At 54.5% G+C, this 16,702-nt stretch overlaps 1 protein-coding gene across 1 annotated transcript in view; it reads right to left on the reverse strand.

Moving 5' to 3' along the window:
* CDH4 (cadherin 4) overlaps nt 1-16,702 on the reverse strand; it is a 562,448-nt gene that overhangs the window by 58,814 nt on the left and 486,932 nt on the right. Inside the window, exons 6-7 of the mRNA XM_061207811.1 lie at nt 15,765-15,920; nt 10,516-10,660 (exon numbers count right to left, since the gene is read on the reverse strand). Coding sequence (XP_061063794.1) covers nt 10,516-10,660; nt 15,765-15,920 — 301 coding nt within the window. The remainder of the gene's footprint in view (nt 1-10,515; nt 10,661-15,764; nt 15,921-16,702) is intronic.

Consider the following 16,702-nt stretch of genomic DNA (forward strand, 5'->3'; position numbering starts at 1 on the left):
ATGAACCAGGCACACGAGAAGACAAAACCTGACTGAAAACAGAGAGTTAAGAACTGACCAGGACCAGACCAGGGGAGATTCCGATAACAGAGTCATCAGATGCAGATTAAAAACAATCAGCCAGAAAAGCTGAAGCGCACCCCCAGAAATTCACATGGGACGCCCCGTCCTAGGCCCCGACTACCAGCCCCCACCAAGGCACACCTGAGCCCCCTTCTCTACCATGAAGCTCCCCGGTCCTCTGTCCGCCTTCGAGTCTCTGCCTGTGATGGTGGCTGGTGACCCCCCTGCTCTGAACACACAGCCTCTGCTGGTTCCCTTCGGCTGGTCTTCATTTATTTCCACGTTACTGTTGGAAAAACTGGATGAGGGACTCTCTCTGTCCTTTGTTGCACAAGCATGGGTGGATCAACAATGGTCTCAAATAAAAAGTAAAAAGAAGTCCCTGACCTGCGAATCTCGCATCTAGCGGTGCAGATAAACAAGGAGCATAATCAATTAGTACGTGACGCCGAATGTCTGACAACTGGGTGTTGGCTGAATAAATTGTGGTACATTCCCATGACGGAACTGTTTAAAGCCAGAATATTTTGTGATGCTTGAAATGTTCATGATATACAGCAAAACGGAAAACAATCCAGTTTCTAAACTGTGTTCTTTAATATAACAACATGTTCGTGGAGGGAGGGAAGACCAGAGGGATCTTTGACGAATGTGCTTGTGGCAATCTCTGCGTGGCAGGCAAGATGAGAGACTGCGATGTTTTTCTTTGTGATTTTCTCTGTATCTCTCAAATTTCCTCCAAAGATTATCACTTGATTACCAGAAGGTAAAATGTTACTTAAAAAAAGAAATAAGGCAACTGATGGGACTTTTTTTCCAGCCTTAATCACAATTTGGTTTCTTTCAAAAAAGATTCTGAAAACCTGGCTGGCCCATGGCCACCACTCCGTGATCAGGTGACCCATGCATGCCCAAGTGCTCTCAGCCGAAAGGCCAACGGGCAGGGTTGCCATGGAAACAAACCCAGATGAAATATAAGTGTGCAGGGCCCTGGAACTGAGAAAGGGCTCCGTGATTTTCACTTCCTTCCTAGAAGAAGAGAATGGGGCGGAGGCAGAAGGAACTCCTTTTTGAGACCTGGAGAGCTGCCTGGGGGAGGTGGCCTCCACTCACTGTCTGGGCACTCATCCCCACCCACCCAGAGGGCACTCGGCGATGCCTGCTGACCTGGGGGCCAGGCCCTGCCCTGGTGGCACCCTGCTTCTGCCCCCCTTGCCCGTGTCCTGTGTCTCAGTCTCCCCCTTACACTTGAGGGTGCCCCTTCCTGAACCCTCCAGCAAGTGTTCAGTGGCCACACCACGTCTCGGGTCGTGAGCAGGGCCAGCCTCCGTGTGTCTGGGAAAGCGTGGCCCTGGCATCAAGGTCCCCCGACCCTCTCGCCTTCTCCAGTGGGGGTGGGTCTGGTCCACAGCCAGCCGTGAGCACCCAGCAGCCCCGATGCCATGGCACACCTGGGCCGCCCACGGGAGGGAGGGAGCGATTCAGCCGCAGTACCCAGCTGAGCGCTCTGCCAGGAACCGCTCACTGCAGCAGCATCGGTAGTAACTGGGGAGTTAAGTCTCACCCCCATCACCTGGGCTGTGAGAACGAGGAGAAAATCATCCTTCCAGGGCTTTCTCTGGAGGCCTCGTTGGGCCTCTCCCCCTAGTAGAGAGGCCTGCATTTTTCTTAACAAACGAAACTGAAGATCGCTCTGTATTTTCCTCTAAGAGGGCACGCTGTCTGCTGCCCGAGATGCCGGACATCTCTTCATAAATCGTGCCATCAGGAAAAGGGGGAGAAGGCAGACTCTTGGTTCGTCCGAAGAGTTCATGTACAAACGCTGCCATGTGCCTTAAAGGATTAATTTCACAAACCTTAAATCGCAGTTTAATTTGAAAACTAATTCAGCTCCATAATTGGCTTTCTGCTCAAATCACTGAGGCTAAAGATTTAAATTCTTAACATGCAGATGACTTTCAAGTATCTGGCGCCATCTGTGCATTAGTCCGTGGCATTAATCTCGGGGGACTCCGCCGGCACAGAAATAAAATAAATAAACAAACAGGGCCCACTAATAGAATAATCTATTTAAGCAAAAACTGCATTATATAGATGAAGGTTTCTTTGACTTCATTTGCAGCATGTAGCTTTCTCTATTTAATATTTTAAAGCAACATTAATTTCAAAATTTATAATATAGGCCCTCACACAGTTACAAGGGGTTAGGGAAGGCAGAAATTCCAACTAGAGCCTTTTTTGTTAAAAAATAGTCAACACAGAGGCATCTTTTCTTGGGAGGCTTGAGAGACGCCATGAGACCGGTCAGGCTGCCTCTGGGCAGGAGGCAACACCACGAAACCCATTTCCAGCTGGAGAAGCCTGTTGGAAAGGGCGTGGACCCACGGCTGCTGCAGAGGGAAGGGGGCTCCAGTTATGAGCATGTAGGCCCCAGGCCTCCTGGAGCCTGAGGACTGATAATGTGAACCCCTGTGACCCCACCCCGTTACCTCACCATTAACCAATCAGAGAATTTTGCACGAGCTGATCACGTACCCTGGGACCCCCAACTCCCTTACCTGGCCTTTAAAAACGCTCTGCTGAAACCCTTTGGGGAGTTTGGGGTTTTTGAGCACAAGCCACCCATTCTCCTTGTTTGGAGCCGTTTCAGTAAATACCTGCACTCTCCTTCACCACAACCTCGTGTCAGTAGATTGTCTGTACCACGCAGGCGAGCGGACCCGAGTTTGGTTTGGTAACACCTGCCACTGGCTGTGTCCTTACTTACCTGTTCTGTGCCTTCGTTCCCTCATCTCCAAAGTGCTTGTGTCACAAGACTGTCAGGTTTCAGTAGGTTATCCTGTCGGGAGGCCTGAGGACAGTACCCAGCACCTGGAGGCCCTCAGTCAGTGCTGTGTTTCTGCGACGGCTGCATAATCAAAGCTTCAGCGGAAGGTGCGCCCCTTGCAGGGGGAGCCCGAGGCCTCCTGCAGAGACGTGGGACCTCCCCACTGCCCTGAGCCAGGTTCAGGAGCTCAGGAAGAGCAGGCAGACAAGGCAGTCGGGGCTCACAAGCTTCAGGCCAGGGAGCCCAGCTGCTGTTTTTATTTATTTTTTATTATTTTTAAAATTATTTATTTGGCTGCGTTGGGTCTTTGTTGCTGCGCACGGGCTTTCTCTAGTTGTGGCAAGTGGGGGCTACTCTTCGTTGTGGTGCACTGGCTTCTCATCACGGTGGCTTCTCTTGTTGTGGAGCACGGGCTCTAGGCGTGCGGGCTTCAGTAGTTGTGGCTTGCGGGCTCTAGAGCACAGGCTCAGTAGTTGGGGCGGACGGGCTTAGTTGCTCCACAGCATGTGGGATCTTCCCGGACCAGGGCTTGAACCTGTCCCCTGCATTGGCAGGCGGATTCTTAACCACTGTGCCACCAGGGAGGCCCCCCCAGCTGCTGTTTTTAATCTGTTGTTTCCTCTTCTCAAAGGAGCAGAACACAGCCTTTTATTTAATTTTATTTATTTTTAACATCTCTATTGGAGTATAACTGCTTTACAATGGTGTGTTAGTTTCTGCTTTATAACAAAGTGAATCAGTTATACATATACATATGTTCCCATATTTCTTCCCTCTTGCGTCTCCCTCCCCCCCACCCTCCCTATCCCACCCCTCTAGGTGGTCACAAACCACCGAGCTGATCTCCCTGTGCTATGCGGCTGCTTCCCACTAGCTATCTATTTTACATTTGGTAGTGTATATATGTCCATGCCACTCTCTCACTTTGTCACAGCTTACCCTTCCCCCTCCCCGCATCCTCAAGTCCATTCTCTAGTAGGTCTGTGTCTTTATTCCCGTCTTACCCCTAGGTTCTTCATGACCTTTTTTTTTTTTTCTTAGATTCCATATATATGTGTTAGCATACGGTATTTGTTTTTCTCTTTCTGACTTACTTCACTCTGTGTGACAGACTCTAACTCCATCCAACTCCCTACAAATAACTCAATTTCGTTTCTTTTTATGGCTGAGTAATATTCCATTGTATATATGTGCCACATCTTCTTGATCCATTCATCTGTTGATGGACACTTAGGTTGCTTCCATGTCCTGGCTATTGTAAACAGAGCTGCAATGAACATTTTGGTACATGACTCTTTTTGAATTATGGTTTTCTCAGGGTATATGCCCAGTAGTGGGATTGCTGGGCCGTATGGTAGTTCTATTTGTAGTTTTTTAAGGAACCTCCATACTGTTCTCCATAGTGGCTGTATCAATTTACATTCCCACCAACAGTGCAAGAGTGTTCCCTTTTCTCCACACCCTCTCCAGCATTTATTGTTTCTAGATTTTTTGATGATGGCCATTCTGACTGGTGTGAGGTGATATCTCATTGTAGTTTTCATTTGCATTTCTCTAATGATTAATGATGTTGAGCCTTCTTTCATGTGTCTGTTGGCAATCTGTATATCTTCTTTGGAGAAATGTCTATTTAGGTCTTCTGCCCATTTTTGGATTGGGTTGTTTGTTTTTTTGTTATTGAGCTGCATGAGCCGCTTGTAAATCTTGGAGATTAATCCTTTGTCAGTTGCTTCATTAGCAAATATTTTCTCCCATTCTGAGGGTTGTCTTTTGGTCTTGTTTATGGTTTCCTTTGCTGTGCAAAAGCTTTTAAGTTTCATTAGGTCCCATTTGTTTATTTGTGTTTTTATTTCCATTTCTCTAGGAGCTGGGTCAAAAAGGATCTTGCTGTGATTTATGTCATAGAGTGTTCTGCCTATGTTTTCCTCTAAGAGTTTGACAGTGTCTGGTCTTACATTTAGGTCTTTAATCCATTTTGAGTTTGTTTTTGTGTATGGTGTTAGGGAGTGTTCTAATTTCATACTTTTACATGTACCAGGACAGCTGGTTTTAAGTGAGTCTTATAGTTCAATCTGAGGTTCAACCTGACAATGTACTTGCTGGAGTCGGGAAAATGAACTAATATTTTGAGTAAGAACGTTTAACAATATTAATAAGTTAATACCCATTAATAGTAATAACATGATTAGTAATAGGTGTCGGGAGCCTCAGGTGGGCGCCCTCAGCTGACTCCAGGAGGTGGCCGCTACCATTACTTCCATTTAACGATGAGACAGAGGGAGCAGCCGGCAGAGGCTCCGCCACGCCGCACACTGGCCACATGGTGGCCGGCCGCCTGGATTCTGAGGAGGGTGGCTGAGTGCCACGTGACGCCACCTGCCAAGTGCACAGTCACACCTGGGGAGGACACAGGCGACAGCCAGGGTCTGAACACTTAACACGCCGTCCCAACAGCCTTCGACTCCACCCCACGTCAAGGCTTCCCATGGAGCCGCGGTCACCCAGGCAGTGTGGGGCTAGCAGAGGGACAGACACGCAGATCAATGGATAGAAGCAGAGAACCCAGGAACAAACCCACCAATAGGCCCAACTGATTTTTGACAAAAGTACAAAAGCAACTCAATGAAAGCCATTCCAACAAACGGTGCAGGAACACCTGGGCATCCATAAGCAAAGAAATGATCCAGACGTGAAGTCTCACGCCTTATATAAAAATTACACAGAAATGAACTTGGAATGGACCATGGAAGAAATGTAAAATGTGAAACCATAAAACCTTTAGAACAAAGCCTACAGCATCTTCAGGACCCAGGGCCTGGGACGAGTTCTCAATACTCAAGCCCAATCCATCGAAGGAAAGTGAAAATTGGACTTCATCAAAATGAAAAACTCTTGCTCCCAAAGGATGCCATGAAGAGGATGAAAACACAAGTCCCAGAGGGGGAGAAAATATTTGCAAACTACATATCTGACAAAGGGCTTGTATCTCGAATAAGTAAAGAATTCTCAAAACTCAGTGATTAAAAAAAGCAAACTAATTAGGAAATGGACAAAAGACATGAAGAGACATCTCATCGAGGAGGATGTGCGGATGGCAAACACACACAGGATGAGATCTCCAAGATCGTTAGCCAGCAGGGAAATAGAAACGAAAACCACCAGGAGATATCACTACACACCCCTCTGAACAGCTAAAACAACATGACACCACCAAATGCTGACGAGGACGTGGAGAAGCCGGGCCACTCACGTGGTAGGACAGAAGATGGTACCGTCAAGCCAGAAAAGTGCGTGGCCATCCCTTGCAGAGCTGAACCCTTGTCCCCTGTGCCACCCACCCAGTGACTGCGTTCTAGGGTATCTGTCCCAGAGAAATGAAAACTTACGTTCACGCGAAAGTCTGTATGGGAATGAAAGATCTTGGAGGTTTACTATGGCCCCAAACTGGGAACAACCCAAATGTCCTTCAAAGGGTGAACAAGGGCAATGCATCCACACCACAGACTTCTCAGCAATGAAAAGAAATGAACTTTGGACACACAACTCGGACGAATATCCAGAGAATTATGCTCAGTGAAAAAAGCCAGTCTCCAAAGGTCACATACCATTATGATTCCATTTACATCAAAGTCTTAAAATGACAAAATCATACAGACAAAACAGATCAATGATTGCAAGGGTTAGGGATGGCGGGTGGGCGGGGAGATGGCTGTGGCTCTGAAAGGGCAGCTTGAGGGTCCTTGTGACGGAACCGTTAGCGTCTTGACCGTGGAGGTCATGCGAATCAGCACACGTGATAAAATCCCACGGACATGGACGGACACACACACACACACACACACACACACACACACACACACACACACACACACGCAGGCAAGACTGCTGAAGTCTGAGTGAGGGCCAGGGCTTGCACCAATGTCCCATCCTGGTGTGACCCTGCACGGCAGCTCTGCAAAATGTTACCACCGGTATAAACTGGGTGAAGGGTCTGTGGGGTATCTCTGTATTATTTCTTACAATTGCATGTGTATCCACAATTATGTCAAAATAAAAAGATTTCTTAAAAAGACATTTCTTCCAATGAGACCCTATGGGAAGCACATTTAAGAGTCAATGGAGTGGTGACACTTGGGTAGCCAGTTCAAGTTTGTACAAAGCTTGGCCCTCCTGCTTCCTGCCCACCCCGGGGCCTGAGATACCTCTGTGGACCCCAGGCCCCAGTGGGCACCAGGTCACAATCCTCTGGAGCCTCCTCACATCTCATTTCAGTTGGACCCTTCCTCTTGGGAACCCTAATTTTGGTTCCACTTTCTGGTGAACTTGAAATCAATGAAACTCCATTTCTTTATGGAAACCATCCCTATTACAGATGGATAATTCTTATAAATTATTATGAATCTAAACTCATGAGCTCAGAGTCAATTTCAAAGCCAGTGAGAGAGGCCGTGGTGGAAACGACCGCTCACTTAAGACCCGTTTTGCGGCACAGGGATGCACACCAGCTGCCCTCCCATCACAACAGAGGGAGCGCGTGGAAACAGCGAACGTGCTTGTCCCGTGTGCAAAACACTGCAGACGCAGCGTCTGCCCGGGGGTGTGGGATGGTCCCCTCAAGGGGGTGGGCAAGGCAGATTTGGGGGACACAGTACAGGGTGGGTGTCAAGGCGGGCTCTGCAGAAATGGCAGAGTTTGGAAAGGCAGGGGTGACGTGTACACAGGGAGCAAGCGGCGGGGCACCCACCCGAGCAAAGCTCCCGCGGTGAGACATTCAAAGGGGGGCCAGCGGACATGCTTCCCCCTCTGCTCTCATCTGGAGCATCGCATGGAGTCTCCAAGGGGCTTGGTGGCCCCTGGCCAGTTCCATCCAGGATCTGGGACAATGACCAGGAGAGGACAGATGCTCCCGGGGGGGGAGGAGGGGGGGGAACTGCTGCTGTGACCACCAGCTTCAGGGGGCCCCGTCTGGGTGGGGACCCAACACGGCAGCCACTACCCACACGTGGCTAATTCTATTAAATACAAGGAGAAATTTAGCTTCTCAGTTGTAGGAGCCACAGTTGTGTGTGAGCCCATTCAACCCAGCAAAGCCAGAGAGGATTTCATAAAACTGAGGGGCCTGGGGCTGGGAGAAGGACGTGGGGTGACGTGGGATCGGCCTGGGATCCGGCCCCAGTTGGCTTGCTGATGTCCCCACGTGAACTTCCCAAACCTTAGAAGGTTCCTATCCAGCCGAGTCAATACTGAACACACATTCCCATTTGTTTTCCATTAGAACGTGCATCTGAAACCCTTCATTAGCCTATCATTCCAGAAAATAATGACTAACTTCTGGCGGTAGTTTTCCCTTATCCCACAAAGGCACTGTGTAAAACCCTTCCATTATTGTAATTTACTGGTGTAAGGGAAGAAACTGGAGAGACTATTTCCAAGTCCCTGGGAGTCTCCTGCCTCGAGGATGCGGTGCCCGCTTTGTCTGGATGTCAGGGTGAGCGAGGGCATCAAGCCGGGTCCAACGGGGCACCGTGCAGCTCCATCCCTGGCTTTGCACAAAGAGGCAGCGTCACCGTTCCCCTCTGAGGGTTGTTCCAGGAACAGAGGTGGAGCTGGGGGCCCCCAGGGGCTCCGAAAGTCAGCCAACATTTAGTGTGCAAAAGGTCCCAGAAAGGCTCAAAGCGTCTGGGGAATCAAGGGCCAGTCAGGGTCAACACCAGCCCTCAGCCTGCCCAGGCCACACCCAGCTATCCGAGGATGCTCCTATCAGGATTTCGAGGGGGAGACAAAGTAATGTGCTGCTTTTGTTATCCTAACGAGTAAAGGCAGTTACGCATTTGGGAAAACTGTCTCTATCGATCTGTTTGAAAATAAGATGCGGGAGGCTTGATTTGTGACATCCAGGCCGCTTTACAGAGCGTCCTGGGTCCTGGGGAGAGAGGACCCGCCGCTTCTGTTAACAAGAAAGCCCCCTCCCCAAGCCTGACACTCACTCCCCACCCTGATCCTTAAAGAGCTGGCTGTTGGCGGCCCTCATCTGTTTTCTTTGGCTGCTTGTAGCTAATTTGGCCACCCGCTGCCTGCCCCTGACCCTCAGGGGCCTGCAGGGCCCAGCTGCCCAGGGTTCCTGTAGAAATAATATCATATCCCGTTCCCTTTGCTGACACCAGGCTGGCCCGAGCCTCCCGATTCTGAGAGACAATCAATCATAAACGCAATCCACCTTGTTGCAGCAGCAGCCCCGAGACGGAGCTAGGACAGCCGCCTCCAGTGGAGAAGGGTCGATAAATGTTTGCTTTCGCGGGCCCCACCTCCCTCCAAGCCGGACGCCCACTGACCCCTCCTCAGAGGCCCGGGAAGCTGGCCTCAGGTTGCCCAGCACCGCAGACCTTCCCCAGAGCCAGGAAGCCTTCCCAGGGTGGGTGCCCGCCGGGGAGCCAGGGAGGGGCAGCCTCTAAGATGCAGGACACCCGGTTACACTGGACGTTCAGACCAACAAGCAATACCCTTTACTCTAAGTATGTTCCAGATCCTCCTGCATAAAAATGATCCCTTGTTTCTCTGAAGTTCAAATGTAACCCGAGTCCTGTATTTTAGCGGCAACTTCCGGCAGCCCCAGCAGGGACCTCAGCAGTGGTGCTTGACTCAGCTCCCCACTCGACCGGAGCTGAGCAGCTGTCCCGAGGACGACCCCGCCCCCAGTCAGGAGACAGCGGGGTTGTGCTGCTCCAGCTTCAGCCAGTGCAGAATCACCTGGGAGCTCGGCTGCTGGCCCCGGGGCCGCATCTGCAGAGTCTGAATCAGCAGGTGCGGCCACAAGCGATGCATCTGTAACGTGTTCCCAGCTGATGCTGCAGGGCCTTGAGCTGGGGTCCCAGCATCGGCTGGGGCTTCCCCACACATCCACACCAAGGGGCCGGGGCTGCTTCCTCCACCTCCCCAGGCCTTGAGTCTAAAGGGGAGAGGGGGGTGCCCACTTCTTGGTCGTTATGTCATCCAGAGGCCAGATGCTATAAAGTGGTCGTTATCATTTATGCTGGACAGGAGCCCATGGGAAGACGGGCTCTGGGTCAGTTCTGAGGGGAACCAAGGCCTCAGGCACGCGGCTCACCTCCTCGGGCTGGGGAGTTGGCCCTCTCACGGGCTTCCTGTTGTGCTTGGACTCAAACCCCAAGTGTGCCCAGGAGGCCTCAGGTGGCCGGCCTCCTCTCTGACCTGCCCCAGGACCTTTGCACATGCTCTTTCCACCCCCAGGTTCCCTCCCAGCCCTTCTCTCAGTGCTGTTCCTTATCACGCATCAGCTCTTGGCCCACAGGGTGCCTCCGCAGAGGGACCCTCCCTGATCTGCAGCCGCCCCCATGACTCTCAGTGCCCCATGGGTTTCCTTCTGAGCCTAATCATCACTGCAATAGCTTCACTCCCTTGTTTTAGCTCTTTTGTCTGTGCCCCCTCTGGACCGTGAGGTCTGTGGAGCAGGGACCCCGCTCCCTAGTGCATGCAGTAGGTACTCGTAAACACCCGCTAAAATAAACGCATCGGTGATGAGTCCCACGGTGCCACCGCGGCGGCAGGGACTGCGTGGCCCTCCCCAGGAGTGGGGCCCCTGCCCGCCCTTGGGGCCCGGGGCTCACCTGGCTTGGAGCCTTCGTCCACGGAGCCGTTGTACAGCTGGCTGAGGAACTCGGGGCGGTTGTCGTTCATGTCAATTACGTAGATGTACAGGTCGATGGGGTTCTCCACCTTGTTGCCATTCATGTCCACGGCGTGGGCTCGGAGCTGGAAAGCAGCACACGCCGTCAGGGCCGGCGGCCGCCCAGCGGGGACACACCTGACCGGCTGCCTCAGAACAGCCAAAAGCAGGTTCCTTGGACCCACAGCACTGGGACGGTGGTGGCATAACAGCTCCGGGCCCCCCAAGGGGCAGCCCGGGGACACGTCATGAGCCTCGGCTCTCTGTGGAAGTGGGGAAGGGTCCTGGGAGGGCAAAACCGGGTGTCCCATGGGAGCTTGAAACTGACCCGAGGGCCCACGCCGATGCCCACCCAGGACCCACTCATACCATCCCCACACCATTGACCATGAGGGTTCACGTCCACCTAGAGTAGCTACAGAAAGGCCACTTGTGCCAACCAGGGCTGGGGGCTTAGACTCCTGCTGCTGAGAGGTCAGGCCTGGGAGAGAGAGACACATGCGGGCCTTGAGCTTGGGCGTCCACTGTGAGGCCACCCTGCTGCCCATTCACACCCCAGCTTATCTGTTCTTGGGGCAGCAAAGAGGAAACGGGTCCAGGGGTCCTGGGGTGGAAGCCCCCCACTCTGCTGGGGAAGGGGCTCCAGGGAACTCCATCTGGGAACAACTTCAAGGTACAAAGGGAAGATACCCTCAACTCGGGCTGGAGGGTCCAGAGGGGCTGCTCAGACTCACCGCTTCACTTTTGGATCTTTTTTCTTTCATTCATTCATTCACTCATTAATTCATTCCCTCAGTCAATATCTATCGAGGGCCCATCTGTGCCAGGCACTGGGCTGCACCCTAGACTATGGCTCAGTGAAACACGGGGCTGCCCTGGGGCTTCTTGTGTAGAAGGGAGATGGACCCTGAGAAGGAAAGGAAGCAATACAGGACGCGTGTGACCACAGCGACCTGCTGGGGTGGGGAGGAGGCCAGGTAGGCCTCTCAGAGGAGATGATGTTGGAGCTGAGCCCTGGACAAGGGGCCAAGAGGACAGCAAGTGTGGAGGCCTCCGTGGGGCACGCAGAGTGGCTGAGCCCTGCAGGCAGCAGTGGGGGCTGGAGTGGGACCACTGGGGACCTGGGATTTAGACGGGACCAAGTCTTGGAGAGTGGAAGGGACCTGCCTGGCGTCTCTCCAGGCCAGAGCTGTGACTGTCACACAGCCGTGTCCCGGACCCCATCTCTCTGTGGAAATCATGTTACCCTCCAAGCCGGACACACTGGACCTCAGGGTCTTTGCACCAAGACAGCGCCATGCCAAGGGTGCCCAGAAGAGCCTGTGCTCCAGGCCTCCGGGGGGAGGGGTCTCTGAGCGGGGGCCCCACCCACAGTCGTTCACGCCCCACCCCGGTGCCCTGCACCCTGCGCGCTGCCAGCCTCAGGGGAGAGGCAGTGGTGCCCACCCTTCCCTGGAGGGGCCTCGTGCTAACTGCAGCACGCCAGCCCCAGCCCGACAGCCCTGGGTGGAATTTTACCCTTGAAACAGTGCGTTTAGGGGGGAGCTCAAGGCTGGCTTCACAGACCAGGTGACCTGAGTCATCAGAAGGAGACAAATGAGCGCTGATTCCTGGGACCCGCAGCCCGCTAAGTGGTGTGGCTGCCCCCTTGCAGACTGGCTTGAAGTATCGTGTTTAAACATCTCAGGATGCTGTGCGGTTGTTTCCACTAGCCACCCGCCCCAGCCGCCGTCAGTCCCCAGTTCCCGGAGCCCCGGTCTGCACCTGCCCTGCTGCGGAAGTCCTTCCCGCGGGCCACCAGGCCATCCTTCATCTTGTCAAGTGCAGCCAGGCAATAAGGCACTGAGCCAAAGGTTGAGAAGACTTTAAAAAGAGTAATTCTGAGCTAAAATTAAAGTTATCTTCTAACTAAAGCGACACTGCCGCTTGGGCCGCTGTCTTTAGCAGCAGGAGCAGCCCGAGTGGAGCTAATGACAGAAGGTGGCTGGTGCGGTTCTCCTCGTCCACCGCCCCCAAGTTTAAATAACGTTCGACAGTGTCCGTTGGCAATCTCTCAGAGCCCCCCCAGCCCCGTCCATCTCTCAGGCAGGGCACGCAGCTGCCGGTTGGGGGACGGGGGTCTGTCTTGGTGGTGGTGGAGACATGTCCTGCGACTTGCAAATCTGAGCAGCGCAAGCCAAGGGAACTTCCCGTGAGGCACTGCGGGCGCTGCGGACCGCGTGCGGGGCCGCTCTCTCCCCTCGCAGGTGCTCGCTCCTCGCGTCTTGATCGTCAGCCGTTGCTTTCTTCCTGGGCCACGGGACCCGGAACATTCTATGTGGGCCCTGGACGTGGCCTCACGTGGACTCTGGACACTGTCTTCCATCACCAGCAGCCTCTGGCTCTCGCTGTGCCCTGGCTCGGGCTGGGGGTGCCCCCAGAACGCTACACGCACTGCCTTACCTCACTGCTCCCAAGAACCCGTGAGCTGGGTGCTGCCCGATCCCTGTTTTAGAGATGGGGAAACGGAGGCTCGGGAAGATGAGCGACCTTGCCCAAGATGGCGGTATGTGGGCGAACCCAACAGCAAGCCTCCTTAAGGGGCCCTGGAGAACCTTCTGGGGAGTCATCTTGCAGGCCCAAGATGACGGTACGTGGGCAAACCCAACAGCAAGCCTCCTTAAGGGGCCCTGGAGAACCTTCTGGGGAGGCATCTTGCAGGCCCAAGATGACGGTACGTGGGCAAACCCAACAGCAAGCCTCCTTAAGGGGCCCTGGAGAACCTTCTGGGGAGGCATCTTGCGGGGCAGGGACAGCTCGTCTGCCTCATGTTTGCGGTCGTCTCACGGTGACCCGTGTCCGCGGTTCACCAGCTCCCTCTCAGGTGGAAGAGGTCATCCCACCCCCTCCACAGCCAAAGGTGCTGGTGGAACTGGGGTGGGGGGAGTAGAGAGGATTCCAGAAGGGCCCCAAGGATGTGGGGCACTGGTCCCAGGAGTGAGGGCAACGGGGCTCACCCCGTGATCAGGTCACGTCATGTGGCGGGATTGGCCTTAGTGGCAGGGAGACTGTCTGGGTGGACAGAGGTAGCCTCGTGGCCTCTAAAATCAGAGCACTTTCCCTGGCCAGCGGCAGGCGAGAGTCAGAGACTTGTGGTGCCGTCAGGAGGTGGGAGCGGCCCCTGGCCAACAGCTGCAAGGAACTGGGGGCCTGTCTGTCTGTCTGCCTCCAGCTCTCCCCCTCGGTCTCTCAGTCAGCACGGACTTGTTGGCAGGCGAGGGGAGCTGACCTTGACCTTGAGCCGTGCCATGAGCACTGTGGTGGCAGCACACAGCCCCCGTGGGGCGCCAACAGTCACATTGAGTCGGTGTGTTTCCTGCCGCGAGGCTGGCCGAACATGTGTTGGCTGGATTGTCTCGCTGGGTCTGTGCACGTGGCGGCTAACGGTGGGCCGGGAACTCCGGAGACCCCAGACCACTGTCAGTCGGGTCTCCTTTCCCCAAACCTGGCTCCTGCCTTCCCAGCAGCGGGTCTGGGGGTGTGCCGAAGGGGGCTCAGGGAGGCGTGTGGTATCCTCAGCATCAAGCAGCTCTCGGGGTGCCCGGGGCTGGGGGTCCTCAGGAATGGATGGTAACACTGGGTGTAGCTCTGGGCCGTCTGCACTGAGGCGCAGATGGGGCCCCGGAGGCCCAGACAACCACAGGTGGGGTCCTCAAGCTTCGGCCTTCCTGTCGATCCCACCTCAAAGGGGGCCACGAGCCTCACGGCCTTGTGTGACCCGCACAGTCACATGGGCCCTGTGTTCAGAAGGGCCTGCGTGTGGTTTAATGCTCTGCCGTCACTGTCTTAAAATCCTTAGTAAGCTCAGAGGGGCCCCCGTTTCATTTTGTGTTGGACCCGGAAATTCTGCAGCCGTCCTGAACATAGGGGAGTAATCGACTGAGAGAGGAAACCCTCGTGGCTCAGAGGGGACTGCCCGCCCCCCAGGCTGGGCTCCCCCAGGTGCACCTGCTTCTGACGGGACATCAGGGGTCCCTCAGGGGAGGCCACTGTTGCCAATGACAGAATCAACCTCCTCCCACCCACTCCCTCCCTTCTGCGAATGGGTGGTGAGCGTCCCCCAAGGGCTGGGCTCTGGTCTCGGGCCAGGGGATGTGGTGTGGACAGGCCTGATGGCTCCCTGCCCGCATGGAGCCTTCCTTCTGGTCCAGGAGGTGGACAATTAACCCGAAACAAACAGCCAGCAAACACGAGGGGCAGCAGCGTCTGGCCGCACTTCGCACCGCGGGCTGAAGCCGAGCGAGGTCAGAGCCGGCCAGCAGCACGACTCGGGCGGAAGGCTGTGAAGTCCATCCTCGCACGTGAAGGTCTTTGTTTGTAAATTACAATCCAGGAACTGGGAGTTCCGACGTCTTGACGATAACCCCAAAGGCAGCCTTATCAGGGGCTGGGCTCCATCCTAAATGCCTCACGTGTGGTCGCCCGTGAGTCCTCGGAACGACACGCTGATGCAGCCTGGCCGTCCGCCCCCTTCGCAGGAGAGAGCACCAAGGCCGGAGAGGTTAAGTGCCCAGGTCTCACCTGCTGGAGGCGGGGCTCCAGTCCGTGTGACCCCCACAGGTGCAGACCCTCATCCTGCAAACAAGGATGCAGAGCCCAGAGAGGGGCCTGGCACCAGGGCGGAGGGCGTGAGAGCTGAGGCTTCCGCCTTGCTCCAGGGCCACTAGGCTGTGAGGCCAAGGAGGAAAGGGGTGGACAGTCCCTTTCAGCTGAACCCCGAAGTCTCCACTTTCTCCTCCTTTTTCCCTCTCCACACACAGCTCTGAGATGGCAACAGCAGTGCTGGCTTCAGAGCTGCCTTTCTGCTCTCAGAGAGGCAGAAACAGCAGGGCTGCAGGATGCATGTCCGGCAATCAGAGAGGCCAGGGATGGCACAGCAGCCTCTCGACCTCCCCCCCGCCCATCAGAGCTCCTGGCAGGTCACGTGGATCCACGTCTTCCAGGTGGATCCAGTTCCACCAGTCGCTCCCCCAGGGTGTCCCAGACCCTCCCAGCATCACCCGGGAACGTGTTACAAGTGCAAGTTCTCGGCCCACCCAGCTCCATGAAATAGACACTCTGGGGTGGTGCCCCGCACGCGCCTGGGCTTTTCTGATACAGACTTGGGTTTGCCCTCCCCCCGCTTAGGGACCTGAGGCCATGGACACTCACGTGGTAGGAGGCTCGCTCCTCCCGGTCCATGGGCCGTGTGACATACATCCGGCCAGACATGGAGTCGATGCTGAAGACCTCCACCGGGGGCTGGTCGGCGCCCACGCCCGTGATGCTGTACCGGATGGGGATGTCGCTGTCTTTGTCAGACCGGATCTGGAAGGAGGAGCAGGTGGAGGGGAGGGTCAGGCTGTAGCGTGAGCAGGGCCACGTTCATCCCACCTGCCGGCCACACACGTAGCCGCTCCCAGGTGCATCTGGGGCCACAGCCAATGCTTCGTCCACTCTGGGGACCGGAAGGGCAGGCAGAGGCCAGGGGTTTACTGAGAGCCACCACTGCACGTCCGGTGGCCCACCAGGTGACAGGGGAGGACAGGACACAATATTCCAAGAGGAAAGGGTGTGCAGCGAGCATGGCAGAGCCAATGACACCGACGGGAGAGCCTGCAAATGATGGTCTGAAGTGGCTGAGGACCCAGTGCAAACACCCAGCACATCAAACCTTGCCAAAGACGAGGGCAAGGGAACAGCACACTCCACGGAGGTCTGAGGGAAAAAGGTCGGGGCCCAATACACTTGTGCCCTCGAGCTGTCACCTGTGTAGGAGGGAACAGACATTTCTGGATGCGCAAAGATGCAGAAAATGTCCTATGTTCTTGCTCCTTTGACAGAGGCCCTGAGAGGTGGGTCACAGCAAGGATCTCAAGAACGGGGGCTGCGACAGAAATGGCCCACGACCAGTATTTAGACACAGAAACTTAACTCTGAAAATTGTTGTCAACATGGTTTTATGGAGCTGAGTACAAGCACAAAAAGTTTGTTTTTATTTTAATAACAGAAACTGTATATTGTTGAAAAAACAATTTAATAATGCTTATCTGGGTCCCAAATCCAAAGTAAGTTAGCAAAGCCTGAGAGTTGGGGGAAGAAACGGAAAG

This window comes from Eubalaena glacialis, chromosome 13, assembly GCF_028564815.1.
Source record: "Eubalaena glacialis isolate mEubGla1 chromosome 13, mEubGla1.1.hap2.+ XY, whole genome shotgun sequence".
Lineage (NCBI taxonomy): Eukaryota > Metazoa > Chordata > Mammalia > Artiodactyla > Balaenidae > Eubalaena > Eubalaena glacialis.